We start from the raw sequence: 14,632 nt of genomic DNA, 5'->3' as shown, positions 1-14,632 counted from the left end.
GCGAGGCCTGGGACTGTGATCACTGCCCTGAGGAATGTGTTCAGTGCCCCATCACCCTCTGGGGGAAGGACCTTTTCCCAATATCCCACCTAAACCTCCCCTGACTCAACTTCATACTATTTTCTCAGAACCAAGCAGAGAAGTGGAGTTAGAAGCCCCACCTGCTCTTCCCCAATCCTTGTCATTTTTTTGTGTCATCCTCCCAGACACCAGTTCCCAGAGTGGGTCTCCTGCAGCTCACCTGGGCTGGCTGGATGCCCAGAGTTCCTGTCTCCCCCAGGGCTATCCCAGTACAGCAGTGACCCCCGCACAGAGTGGGATCTGAGCTCTTACTCCACGAGGGAACAGGTGCTGGAGGCCGTGAGGAGTTTGCGGTACAAGGGTGGCAACACCTTCACAGGTAACTCCACCTTGCAGGGCCCCAAAGAGCCGGGGCAGCCACGGTGGGGGAAGCTGCTCCATGGATGATGGGCTCTCTGGGGACTGTGGCCATTGGGGAGCAGAGAAAACAGTAATGGCATGGGTTTTTTTTTTTTTGGAAGGCTGTGGCACAACCTCCATCTCTGCCCCTCCCCAGGTCTAGCACTGACCCACGTCCTGGAGCAGAATCTGAAACCAGATGCGGGAGCCCGGCTGGAGGCTGAGAAGTTGGTGATCCTCCTGACTGATGGGAAATCCCAGGATGATGCCAACCTGGCTGCTCAGACCTTGAAAAACCTGGGCATAGAGATATTTGCCATTGGTAAGATCACAGCCATTGATAAGCTGTAGGACACAGCCAACGTATTTTTGGTCATCTTCAAATTGAAGATTATGTTCCTTCAACTTTGACAGAAGCATCCTGAGGCTGTAGAATTGAGGTAGTGGGTAGCACCTCATTACATGGTGGCTCAGATGTAAATTAACTCGTTATTCAGCCCAGACAGTGTCTTCAAAGGATTTTTTTTTTTTTTTTTTGAGAAAGTATTTACATGAGAGAGATTTCACACCTCCCATGTAAATACCTTTGGGAGCTTCAAGGACCAGTGCCATGACAACAATATTCTCAGGTGTGGAATTAGGCAAGAGAACATTGTATTGGGGATGGCAGGAGACCTCCTGTATAATTACTGCCTCTCACAACTTCTCATTCCTCTGAATAACAACATTATCTGCTTTTCACTGTCTGGCAGCAACACTGAGACACAGAATGGCCTTCAGCAGCTCAGGCCTTGAGTACCACATGAGGTCTGCTGGAGACTGATACATAAGCAATACAGTTAGATAAAAAACTCCTCTAAAATTGCAATCTCCAAAAGTTTAAGTGCTAATTTCTGTTAGAAACATGCAAGTGAGGGTTTATTGCATAAGGTTGTGCAGGTAAGTAGCTTTTATAGAGGGAGGAGAGTTGCTGAGCCTTTTTGGGCAGTGTTAGGGAACCTTGAACATAGCTCAGGGAAAGCAAAATGTATTGTACTGTGGTCAGCAGAGAGTTAATGAGGATGGGGAGCTGGAGGATGGGGAGGGAGGATGCTGTGTGATGGAGAAGTTCTGTTATATAAATGGGCTGCTTTTTGCTCATCCCTGACTGTTGAAATGCAATGTGATGTTCCGATGCACAACAGGCTCTCTGTGGGGAGCGCTGGCACCTCATAAATATAAAATGGTTGTTTGTTCATTCAGTCCCTCATCCGTTTATGCCAACTGCCTCTCGGGCTGAAAAATATCTACCTTTCTGATAGCAAAGCCTGCAAGTGTTGGGGAGGCAGGAAAAGAGGAGGAAGATTCACCAGGCTGTCTCCAGGCCACTAAAGGCCACCTGAGCTGGAAGCTCAGCCCAGGCTGGGCTGGGGTGGTTGCTGCAGCAAAGCCCAGGGCACTGAGACTCTGGCAGTGGAGTGGTGGGAGGCTGTGCTGGGAGGGCAGGGTGGTGCTGAGCCCATCCCTGGGAGTTCCTCTGCTGCTCCCTGGGGGTTTCTGAGCCTGGTTCTCTGCTGGCAGGGGTGAAGAACGCGGACGAGGCGGAGCTGAGGCAGGTGGCCTCAGAGCCCCTGGAGCTCACCGTGTACAACGTGCTGGACTTCCCCCTGCTCAGCTCCCTGGTGGGCAAACTCACACGGGTCCTGTGCACCAGGATCAAGGAGAGGAGCCACAAGGAAGCCACAGGTGAAGTGGGACCTCCGTGGTGAGGGCTGAGCTTCCTGCTGCTCGCCATCCCCTTTCCTCTTGGAGGATAAAATCACCTAATGACAGCAATTACCATTACAGGGAAAAGCTCTCCCTCTTCCTTTATCATTTGGTGTGATAAATGTGTTGTAACTGTCTCCTTTTTTCCTTTCAAAAAGAGGTAGAAAAAGTAGAAGAACTAAGAAAATATACTAGGGAAAGTGTATGGGGTAAATGTGGAGGTAGGATGAGGAGAAGATAAAACACCTAAACACATTTTTCCCTCCACTAAACTTTGCTTGTTGCATCTCCAAGGAATTTTCAAATTCAAATCGAGCAGCCATTTCTTTCCTTTGCTTGGAAACAGCTGCATGATAAAGACCATGAAGAACCACTCCACATGTTAGTTTAGATGCTCAAGAGAAATATTGCGTACATATTTATATCTCTTTTTGCCCTGAGATTGACCTAAGTCAAATTAGAGTGGGAACATCTAAATTTCAAACATAGTTTTAGTCTAATGCTCTGGGCATCTATATAAATAAATTAATTTATTCTTATTGATTTGCATTTGGAGTAATTAGACATTTTACAAAGGTGAACATTAGGCTGAGGAAAAATGAGCTTCTCCAAAAAGAACCCAAAGTAAATTTTGCTTGTTAGTTTTGGCAAATTTTTGTGATTGAGGAATGCAGACTTGTGTTGAAGAATTATTTGCAGCACCCAGCAAAATACACAGCCTGCTCTTTATGGAGTATTTATGTTCTCTGTACATTCAGTTTTAAAATATTTATTTCAGAGCAGTCTGGAACAGTTTCTGCACTCTACAGGGAAGGAGGCTGCAACTTGATTTGAAAAATGTCACTCATATTTATGAGCTGGAAAGTACGTTTGGCATGAGAAGTATGAATATAAGAAAACAACTGTGTTTTTAATTCCTAGGCAGCGCTGTCAAAGACACCCCTGTGAACACGGGTCTCCAGCTCAGCCCAACTGACCTGAAAATATCAGCTGTGACCTCCAAGAGCATGCACTTGGCCTGGAGCCCTCCTCTGAGACCACCGAAGAAATACCGGGTTGTGTATTATCCATCCAAGGGTGGGACCCCCAAGGAGGTGAGAGACCTTTCCTGGGACACCTGACAGTGCCACCACCTCCAGAGGGTGGCTGGGAATTTAAATGGGCTTGGGTGGACAAAAAGAGGGTGGTAGTGGGACATCAGTTAAGCCAGAGATGAAATTAAATACACAACGAGTGTAAATGTGATGAGGTAATTGGGCGACAAGACAGAAGATGTTGATTTTTCTCTTAGCCAGTGTTATCCCCTCCCTAAGTTATGTGTTTTGACTCAAAGAGGACACTCAGGTACAGAAAACTGTCCAAGAATGCTTATCTTTGAGGGATATGATTTAAAAAAGCAAATCCCAATTGTGGATGAATTTCCACTGATTTCAGTGAGAGCATGACTAGAGCCTTGTGCTCAGCATTTGCACAAATCCCAGGCTTAGAGGACAGGAATCCTTTCTGCCTCTCACCTCTCTGTTTCGGAGAGACTTTAGCTATCACAAAGCACAGAGGGCAACTCCACCTCATGTTTCTGGGCACAGATCTGCCACAGAGAATCCACACTGGCCAGGGATGGCCAGTTCAGCTGTTCCATTGCTGAAGAGCAGTAATGCTTTAAGTTTTAGCTTTCATGTTTTTCAGATTCTGTGCTGCCCAGGGGTGTAGTTCTGAGTTTCATATTCAGTGTTAGTCAGCTCTCCTCATAGAGCAGGGAGACAAAACAAATCCTTTTCCTGCTGAAGACCAAGGACAACTTTCAGGCCCAAAAGCACAAACAATGGTGGACTGAAGGGAGGAACAAGAAGAACGGGACCTCACAGCCTGAAGCTGGAATTGGAAATTAAACCTTAATATGCAAATGGACCAAAACTTATAAAAGTGTAAGGCTTCATGACTGGTCAGCCATTTTTTGTGACCACTTTTAGTCCACTTTGGGTGTAGCTCTGGTCAGGTTCTCATCCTGCCCAAGGTGTATCCTGGAGGCGTTTCAATAAATACCCACTTTATTCTCCAGCTCTGTCCAGTCTGTGTTTCAGGTCAGCCTTCCTAAGGCATCATCATCAGCACCTCCTTGCCTTGACAGCCCTGCCTTGTGCTTGCAGGTGGTCCTGGAGGGAGCAGTGTCCTGGGTGCAGCTGTCCAACCTGACCTCGCACACGGAGTACCTGGTGTCGGTGATCCCCGTCTACGGCACGACTGCGGGCGACGCGCTCAGAGGTGTCACCTCTACGTGTGAGTAGTGACAGTTGTGCTGATGGCTGCTGGTGGAAGGTGAGCACAGCTCCCTCTCTGACCATCTCGGACCAGAGCCTGCCTTCTGTGCTTCCCGGCTCAAGTTCAGCCTGCCTACAGCTCTGGTTATCTGTGGAGCTGCTCAGAACTCAACCAGACAAGACCCTGAGCAGCCTGTTCTTTGAGCAGCTGGTTGGCCCAGAGACCTCCAGGGGTCCTTTCCACCTGTGTCATTCTGCAAAGCAGAATGTGCCAGTAACACATCCTGTCAGAAATATATTGCAACTCTTCACTTTTTTTTTTTCTTTTTTTTTTTTTTTTTCCTTTAAATCCATGGTCTCCAAGTGAATTAAACTCTCTGTAACACAGAGACTGTGTGAGACATGGGGTAAGTGCCCACCACCTTGCAGTAAAGCCAGTTAGGTGCCCACCAGTGTTGTAAAGCCAGGTGTCCCCTGGGTTTTGGGTTGTTTCAGACCTCGTACACTGACGGTACCTTTGTGCCTTATTTTTCTCTTTAGTGCCTTTGTCTTCCCCTCGCTCCCTGCGCGTCTCTGAGCTGAGCCACAACAGTCTGAGGCTGAGCTGGAAAGCAGCCCAGGGAGCCACACACTACCTGGTGCTCTGCTCTGCAGCCCCTGATGGAGCAGAGGACTATACAACAGAGGTAGAGTTTGTGACAATAGTGATAATATTGGTTTTTTTTCTGCCTGGGCTGAGATTAGTGCTAGCTCTAAGCTTTGGTATCGTGTGGTTAAAGAAAAAAAATGTATCAGAATTATTGTCAAGAAACAGCTTTCATAAAAGATCCTTTTTTAATGGTTTGTCTCAAAATGATTTATAGCTGTGAGGGTTTCATGTGGGAAATTAGAGCATGGGAGAGATCTGGCTGCCTCCTGGGGCAATGGAAACCAAGGCATTAAACTCACATCCGTGCAGCCCCAAGTGTAATCATGCATCCTTGAGGCTGTACATAAACAACTTGACTGTGTGTATCTTTAAATGTTAATTGAAAATGTGTTAGGGTGGATTTTGCTGACATCTGAAAACAGAGCTACGGCACTGCATATGAACTAAACAATGCTTGATAATGGAAATTCCTTAAAAACCTCTAAGAACCCTTTGTTGTGCATTTTGGTGCCTTATCTCGAGTACCTGCAGGCTGCTGATATGAATTTTATAAAAAACCAAAGTGAGTGGGGAGGAATGTTTATTGCCTCTTTGACTGAGATTCCCCCTTGGAATAAGCAGCAACAGGGGCAATTGCAGGATGTTTTCAAAACAGAACAGTTAATACTCTACTTTCAGGTCATAATCATGGGATTTTTTTATAAGATTCAGAACACTTGAAGCGACACCAACATTCAAATTTATATTTCATCACACTAAAACATTCCCACAGCTACCTGACCTGCTGCCTGCGAGAGTGCAACGCTCCAGACCTATGGGGCGTCTGCAAAACCAGCATTGAAATGTTCCCACCCTTTTATAACTGTGCTGCAGTGGGTGCGGGCTCCTGGATGTCGCGCCTTTGTGCGGGGAGCAGGCTGCAGGAGCAGCGCTGTGCCCGTGCCGAGCTGGCAGCAGATGGCAGCAGCCCGGCAGCGCTCCTGCCACAGCTGCCCGTGGGGCTGGGAAAAGCGGGATCACAGCTCCGAATAGCCCCTGATCCAGCCCACAGCAGCGTTTTGGTGTGAGACACTCAGGGCTCTGCAGGGCGGGGTGAGGAGCAGGGGCTGTGCATCCCCAGCTGGTTTGGTGGGCAAGGCAGGCAGAGAATTGTGGAGCTCAGGTGGGGAAGGGACTGGAGGAGAGGAGAGACACCATCGAGGTCTGCAGGGTCCTCAGGACGGGGAGTGGAGGGGCAGCTCCCATCTCTGCTCCCTGTGACCGGTGGCAGGACCCGAGGGAACAGCTGGAGCTGTGTCAGGGAAGGTGTAGGTGGGGTATCAGGAAAGGCTTCCTTACCCAGAGGCAGCTGGGGACTGAACAGGCTCCCCAGGGAATGGTCACAGCACCACGGTGACAGAGGTCAGAGAGAATTTGTACAACGCTCTCAGGCACATGGCAGAGCTCTCCTGTTCAGGAGCAGGATTTGGGTCCTGACGAGCTTTGGGAGTCCCCTCCAGCTTGGGATATTCTGTCATACTATGAATCTAAGACCATTCTAGAGTGGAGATGTTTACTTAGTGTAACCAAAGGGTCCTTGGCCTGTGCCTCTGTAAGGTCTCTTAAATGCATTGGGAGGTACCCTAGAGCTGAAGGGGACCCTAAAACCCCTCTCTGTTGGCAGGTGAAGGTGACCCAGCCCGAGGTGCTGCTGGAGGGGCTGTCCCCCAGCACTGGGTACTCTGTGGCAGTGTATGCCATGTATGGGGAGGATGCCAGTGAGCCAGCCAGCATCCAGGAAACCACCCGTAAGTGCTGCTGCTGCTTACTCAGTTGTTATTAAACACTCAGGGCAGGAGAGACGTGTTAAATGAGGTGCTTCCCATATTGTGCATGTGGCTTGTACACATGCTGCCTCTTTTCTGCTGGATCTGAAGTGAATATTGGTCCCCAAGGGGATCTCTAACCGCGTAGTGAGCTGTGAAAAAGGTGTCCCTCTGGTAATAAAGGAGCCCTGAAAGAGGTGTTCCTTGAAGTCTTTGTAGTGAGGGGGGGGGGGGGGGGCGGAAAAAGGTCATCATGTGGCTGTTTCCTCACCTAAATCCACAGCAGCCCCTCATAACCCCCCATATGAGTGTGTGGTAGTGAATAAAGGGAATATTTTCCTGCATAATGAACCAGCCTCTTAGTTCAAGGTGGGATCATCTGAGAGCAGCAAGAGGCTGCGGGTGGCCTTTATTTTGTGCAGCCTGCAAAGGCTGGGGGTGCTGTCCCTGACTTGGGGTGCTGTCCCTGACTCGGGATGCTGTCCCTAACTGGGAGTGCTGTCCCCAACTGGGGGTGCTGTCCCTAACTGGGGGTGCTGTCCCTGACTGGGAATGCTGTCCTGACTGGGAGTGCTGTCCCTGACTGGGAAGGCTGTCCTGACTGGGAATGCTGTCCTGACTGGGGTGGCTGTCCCTGCCTGCTGTTGCAGTGGCCCTGAGCCCTCCCAGGTTCCTGAGCTTCTCGGAGCTGAGCCATGCGTCCGTGCGGGTCAGCTGGGAGGCGGCAGCGGCGGCCGTGCGCGCCCACCACGTCACTTATGTCTCTGGCAGAGGGGGCAACGCTGCACAGGTGAGTCCTCAAGGGCTGGAAAAAAAGGGACTTGGGGAGTTGGTTAACACCCAGTTGTCCTTCAGCTGTGTGGTTCAGGGAGAGCTTGTGTGCTGGCAGAGTGCTAGCTCTGAAATGGGCACTTCTGCTTCAGCTATCACCACATGCTGTCCTCTCTGCAGCTGTACCCTCTAGAATAACAGGAGGGTTTGGGTTGGAAGGGACATCCATAACTATCTAGTCCAACTCCCCTGCAGTGAGCAGGGACATCTTCAGCTGGATCAGGTTGCTCAGATCCCCATCCAATCAGGCTTTAAATGTTTCCAGGGATGGGGCATCCATCACCTCTCTAGGTAACCTGTGCCAGGGTTTTACCACCTTTATTGTAAAATTCTTTATATCTCATCTGAATTTACCTCTTAGTTTAAAGCCAGGACTCCTTGTACAGGCTTTGCAAAAAAAGCCTGTTCCCATCTTTCTTATAAACTCCTTTTAAATACTGAAGAGCTGCAATGAAGTGTCTCTTTTTCATCAGGCTGGACAGCCCAAGTGTCTCAGCCGGCCTCTTACAATACTCACACCACTTCCCTTCTGCAGGTGGAGGTTCCTGGCACTGCAACATCCACTGTCCTGAGACCTCTGTCCTCCCTCACGCAATACTTCATCAGTGTCAGATCTACATATGATGAAGGGGACTCCTTTCCAATTACTGGCAATGTCACCACCTGTGAGTAAGGAACAGAAATACTTCTAGCCTCAGTAAGAAGTGACAAAGTTGGTTTATGTGTCTCTGAACTCAGACGTTTGGAAGACTAGCCCCAGCAGCTGGTGGCCAAACCTCTTGCACAGAGCACAGATGGCTGGTGTTCTTTGTGTGTGGAATATGTCCAGCTGCGTTATGCTCAAAATGCGGTGGAAGGGATAAAGAAAAGAAGCAAATGAATAAACCCATGATATATCACTAACCTCTGCATCCCTGAGAGCCTTCCTAGCCTACTTCCCTTTACCAAAGTGATGTGATATGTGTGCTCTCTGTAAACGAGATAACCTGTCTTAATTAGGGCTTTAAAAATAATTTAGCCCTGCCTGTCCTGATGACTGTTGTCATCCGGGTCTGCAGAAGCGACAGACAGGCTGGTCTCAGACATCTGCTCGGTTGATGTTTTGCTCCCCAGCCATCTGCTCCCCACCTTGGCTCTGACAAGCTGCTGTCAGAGCCTGCACTTCAGCCCGTGTTCCTTGTGCCCCCCTCAGTGAAGGTGCCCCCTCCCCGTGGCCTGAAGGTCACCGAGCTCTCCGGGAACAGCCTCCGCCTGCACTGGGAAGCCGTCGCTGCCTCGGATGTGGTTGTCTATCAGATCAAGTGGAGCACAGCCAGTGGAGAGAAGCCTCAGGAGGTATGAGCCCACACACAGCTCTGGGGAGGTTGGCTGGCTCGGGACTCACCTGCCAGGGTGGCAGAGAGCTGTGGAAAACTATTCAGGGAAATGCTCTCCAGCAATTGAACAGTTCAGCAGGATCCCTCCTGGGTCAGGCTTTTAGTGGAGCAGTCACCTTGAGGGCTGGAAGCAGGAGGGACAGCAGGGCAGAGTCCTACAGGCTCTGGGAAGATTGCAGAAGTGTTCTAGGAAACCTCAAGGAGGAAATTTAATAGGGGCAAGCAGAAAGTATTAAGCTTAGGCAGGAATAATTAACCACAGGTATACAGGATGTAGAACAAATAGCTAAGAAGCAATTCAGTAGAAAAGGATCTGGGGTTGCAGAGGATCACCGGTTCCCAATGTCAGGATGTTGTGGATAAGAAAAAGAGAATACTCAAGTATCTATAGCTGAAGATACTGCTTTTAAGAAGGTGAAGCATTTTCTCTTCTCCTCGGTGCTAGCAAGCACTGATACTTTTGGGATACTGCTCTTTGGGGAGGATGAGGTCCAAGTGAGGAGCACACAAAGGAGAATGACCAAAGACAGAGCTGGTGCAGGAGGGGCAGGGATGGACTATGTGCCCTCTTCCATCTGAACCCCTATTTCCAGTATGAAGTCAAACCAATTTAATAGGCTTAATACCCAAGTCTCTCCTGCAGTGAGTGAGGCCAAACATGTTCCATCTGGGCTGGAACAGAGGGGTACTGGGGCTTTGTTCCCTGCTGCCCTAGAAGCTGGAAACTCAGCAAAGGGGCTGTGCTCCTGGCAGGCACTGCCTTGTGTCAGAGCTCTGTGCTGTGGTGCTGAAGGAGCTGCTGAATGTAACTGGGCTGCCATGCACAGGCACCTGCTCTGCATTTTTCACTGGCTGGAATTTTGCCTTTGCTTACACGTGTGCAGCCCCAAACAGTAAACTTTGGCCCCAAAGCCTGGTGCTAACTCATTTGTGCCCACAGACAATCTGTGAGCCAGGCACTTGTGTGGCATGAGCCAGCCTGGGAATGCCTGGGAGTGGGACTGACTCATTTCCTCGCCTGCTGCAGCTCTCCCTGGCTGGAAATGTGGTGACAGCCGTCCTGCCCGGCCTGCAGAAGAACACTGACTACAAAATATCCATCTGGGCCTACTACAAGGATGGTGCTCGAAGTGACACTGTCTCTGTTCACCACAGGACCAGTAAGTGACCAGTGCTGGGAGCCACAGCCCGGGGGTGACAAACGGGACATGGGATGCCTCACAACCCAACACACGCCTGCAGCTCAGACTGGGCACCTCCAGCTCTGAAACCCAAACCCAAATGTCTGAAAAAAGCTAGAGATATTTAGGTTTCTGTCTGAAAGTGTTCTCAACCTGTCCTGAGAACAAGAGGCTGGGCAATCACATCAGGCTGGTGCATTTGAGAGGCACCTGGTAATCCTTGCACGTGTTCCACGTAAAACACATTTCATCCCTCCCCTGCCTCAGTGCAGCGCATGGATGGAAATGAATTCTGAGGGTGTTCAGCTGAACGTGGCACTGTGCTGCCTAAGGAATGGTTCTGGCTAATAAAATATTGCCTGTAGGGAGGGTGAGGATTTCCTGAGCTGTGTCATTGCTGAGCTGTGCCTCACTGAGGGCATTTACAAATATGGGAGGGAATCCTGCAGGCACACTCTGCCTTGGAAGCATTATCTAAATCTGGCTTTGTACAGGCAGGATACGAGGTTAAAAAGTGGCACTCCCAGAGGTCCTGGTAATTAATATTGCCTGTAAAATGGCTTTGTTGGAAGTGAATGGAACACAATCCCTTCAACACCAGCAGTCCTCCCTGCCCTCTCAGATCTCATCCTCCTCTGCAGAATAAACCCATTTAGGCTGATGTTGGGCTGGTGAAGCTTGAAGTAAATGGTAATCTTGAAACGAGAAGCTCAGAATTTATTAATAATAAATAATGAAAATATTTTTTATAGGAAGCTACCTTAGACAAGTACCTTGGAGCTGCATACTGACAAAGGGGGGAAAAAAAGCAAGCATCCTACTGATATATGTTGACAAGAGGACAATTAGAGCTGTTTGGAGGGTGTAGGAAAATCAATTACTATGTTTTAGGCTCTGAATTATGAAATGTCAGAGGAGCTCTCTCAGCCCAGCAAAATGGAACGTGACAGTGCCCTTCTAGGCACATTTGCACAAGCCAGTCCTTGCTACTGCTGGCCCCACAGTGGGACAGGGAAAGCAATTTGATTTCTGCTTGTCAGCTGCTGTCCTTGTGCAGGAGCCTTGGGAATTGTCAGACTCTGCCTTTTGCATGAAGAAAGCAAAATTCTCAGGAAGCCAGGTGTGCAGCTGGGCAGCCAACACAGGGTTCAGTGCCTGGCTGCTGCTGCTGGGCCCTTTGCAGGAGCAGTGAGGACACTGCCACACTTGTCCCAGCCAATATTTGCAGGTGAAATCAATGGTTTGGATGGATTGGATGCTAATTCTTTTCTAATGTTCAAGTAAGAAGTGCCCACAGAGGAAAAGGGGCACAGAAAGGTGCCCTGGTGATTTCCAGTGTTGCTCTGGGGCAGGTCAGGGGAAACTTGGGGTTGTCAGAAAATTGCTGAAGGCTTGTGCAGTGAATGGGCTGATGTGGCACTAGGGAGGACTCTGGGAACTCCTGGGATATGGTTATATTTCAAATCTTCCATATTTCAAGCAAAAACTTCCACCCTGTACTGTGCCTGGTCAGGATGTCCAGTGGTGTTAATCTGCCATTAGAGCTGGTGGATAACAACTCATACAGACACAGCATGGAAATCTCTGATGTTGTCTGAAAACCCAGACACCCTGGTCTGATTTTTGAGCCCTCTCCCCCTTAGTTTTCATTATAAAATGGCATTCTGAGGGCTGAAGCAGTGATGGAAGGTGTGTGGTTCTCAGGATGGCAGATTTTGGGTGGCAATGTGGTGAACAGCACTGATGAGGCTGTGCTGAACAATACCAAGAGTGTGTGCTAGAGGAGACTGTGGGAGGCAGAAACTGCTTTCTTTCGCTTTCATCATTGCTTTTCTCTTCTTCTCTCCTGGCAACATCCCTTTATGTAAGGATAGGTCAAGTCATGAAGTTTTTTCTTAAAAATGTCTTGGTAGAATTTCCAAGAAACGCTGAAGTTTAAGGGCAACGACTGAAGTGAAACTCAGCAGGAACTGGTAACACAAGATTCTCTCCCTGTCCTTCAGCTTCCCTGGAATACTTTCTTCTTTGAAGGTCAAGGGATAAAAAATTGCCAGGTCAGAGCAAAGCTCTTTCCCTCTGGTTTTGTGAAATGGAACCGAGTTTCTCCCTTGGAGTGACGTAAAAACACCAAATTTATTTTATTCAGGGCCCGTAATGCCTCTTGTCTCACCTAAAACACACATTTTGAGAGCAAATATGTTACATTCATGGGACCTGCAGACACCAACCCATCACAAGATACAGGTCACCAGAAACATCATCCTCTTATAAAAACCAACAACTCTCATCACTGTGATGGGTCATTTGGAAGGACTGGAATGAGGTCACTCATCTTTCTGGGAGGAAGGAAAGCTGCTTCAAAGTTATAGTTTGAGATTTGTCATTTTATGAACTCAAAATCAGTGAGTAGCTTTAGCTGGAAAAGAAAATTTGGGCACAGTGATATGGTGCAGGTCCCTTCTTCCCTTGGAGAAATTGGATTTTTTAAAGTTCTTTGTTTTGACTAGAGGAAAGAAAAACTTTGGGATTATTTTTCAGTAACCCAGTTAGCCAACTTTTCCCTGCAGACTTTTCAAGAGGCAGAGCAGGAACAAAAGCATGCTGATGTATTTCCCACAGACAACAAAATAGTCAAAGTGTGCTGCTTACCCACGGTTCTGATGTTTCTTCTTTTCTCTCTGTTATATTTAGACTGAATTCTCATTTGAGCTGAGCTCTCCTTTCAGTCTGTTTTATAAATTGTCAGCTGTAGAAAAGTCCTTATCCTTGACCAAAGGCTTTCACAGTGATCACTTGTCATACTAATAAACAACCTCAGTGGTACTTCAAAGCCACCCAAACCTTCCAAGCAAGCACAGGGGAGTGCAGAGGATGCTTTCCTGAGAGGAATCTGCTGGGACTTGGGGGTGTTGCTGAATGGTGGTTCTTGGAAAATGCTGGAAGGGGTGGCTTTGCTCCTGCTGAGAATCAGACAAGAACCTTCTTTTGTACTGAGGGAGAATTCTTTCATCCAGGCCAGGGAAAAAGAACTCGAGCAAAAAAAAGAGAGTCCCTTGATAATAGTCCTGAAGGACAAGGAGAGGGCAGTTTGGATGGGAACTGCTGCTGAAACCTGGCTGAGCCACCCTGGCTGGCTTTGTATGGAAGTGTTTTGCAAAGTGCTTGTGCGCCCTGCTCCTCCAGCTAAGCTGTGGGGAAATCTCTTTATCCAGCTCCTCAGTGAACTCTTCCTAGCAGTGGGAATGAAGCTTCAACCCATGGCAGGAAAAAAACATGGCTTGTAGTTCATATAGAAAAATCATTGCAGGTGACCATTTTGATGGAGTGGAGCCCAGGGTTTTATTCTTGTTTGAGTATTTTTGTGCCTGTGATGCTGGTTAGACCTGAGAGCATGCAGGGATTGCTCCTGTGGAGGAGCAGAGGTTGAAGAGGTAAACAAAGACACAGATGGTGGCAGAGATGCTTCTATCCTCCAGGGCAGCTCCAGGAGGTGGCCTGTCCCCTGTCTGTCACATCCATGCCATCAAGTTCTGCCAGGCCTGAGGGCTTTCCAGAACAAACCTGACTCTAAAGACTTCCCCTAACTCTCCCTTTAAAGTTTACTCAAGCAGTCTCCCCTGAGCTGAGGTGAAGGAAATAGCCAGTGCAGGCAGCAAAGACACATCACTGACTAATCAAGTGCTGGTAAAGTGACTTTATTCCCACTCCTGTTTTCTTCTTTGCTTTACCTCATGGTGGAGCACAGCAACAGCCTCCAGCCTGATTCAGCTGCTGCAATCTCGGTTCAGCATCAGTAAAAGTAAGCTCATTTTATAAACAAAAGAGAAGGAGGATCAATGAAGGTGCAAATGATCTTCACTCAACCTGTGCTTTAAGGTCACCCCAGGCTTTGCTGGGTGGGCAGAACCTCCTCACAGGAAAACTGCAGAATAAAGACCTCCTCACCTGGGTGTGTTTCTTCGACTGTCTTTAGGGCTCACCCACCAGTTTTAGTGTCTTCTGAATAAATTCTTCTTTTTCTCTGCCCAGAACTTCTATGTCTTCACACCAGCATGGGTTTCAGGACAGACACATGCTTTTATGCCTGGAAACAAGCACCAGGAGCAAATGACCCCATGTTCTTTAGCCTCTTTTTGTACTGATTTAGCCTCCTCTGCCTTTCCCTTCCTTCCTCTTAACCTCTGCTCAGAGAAATCCCTCCAGCATAAGAGACTCTGTGGTCAGATCCTGTTTGCTGCACAGCACGACCCCAGGGAAAGAAATGCATTTAATATAATTAAAAATTGCTCAGCATTTGTCTCTGGCAAACTCTTTTCTGGTTGTCTGGCTCAGCCCATCACCTGTTTGGAATCCATGCCAGGACCAG

At 48.4% G+C, this 14,632-nt stretch overlaps 1 protein-coding gene across 1 annotated transcript in view; it reads left to right on the top strand.

The window, feature by feature from the left end:
- COL20A1 (collagen type XX alpha 1 chain) overlaps positions 1–14,632 on the top strand; it is a 48,087-nt gene that overhangs the window by 7,689 nt on the left and 25,766 nt on the right. The window contains exons 7-17 of the mRNA XM_066330860.1: positions 281–400; positions 578–742; positions 1,981–2,145; positions 3,088–3,260; positions 4,314–4,443; positions 4,965–5,110; positions 6,737–6,860; positions 7,529–7,668; positions 8,245–8,374; positions 8,902–9,044; positions 10,113–10,245. Of these exons, the coding sequence (XP_066186957.1) occupies positions 281–400; positions 578–742; positions 1,981–2,145; positions 3,088–3,260; positions 4,314–4,443; positions 4,965–5,110; positions 6,737–6,860; positions 7,529–7,668; positions 8,245–8,374; positions 8,902–9,044; positions 10,113–10,245 (1,569 nt within the window). The remainder of the gene's footprint in view (positions 1–280; positions 401–577; positions 743–1,980; positions 2,146–3,087; positions 3,261–4,313; positions 4,444–4,964; positions 5,111–6,736; positions 6,861–7,528; positions 7,669–8,244; positions 8,375–8,901; positions 9,045–10,112; positions 10,246–14,632) is intronic.

Source organism: Sylvia atricapilla, chromosome 16 (genome assembly GCF_009819655.1).
Source record: "Sylvia atricapilla isolate bSylAtr1 chromosome 16, bSylAtr1.pri, whole genome shotgun sequence".
Classification (NCBI taxonomy): Eukaryota; Metazoa; Chordata; class Aves; order Passeriformes; family Sylviidae; genus Sylvia; species Sylvia atricapilla.
This window is presented reverse-complemented; position numbering and strand designations above follow the sequence as displayed.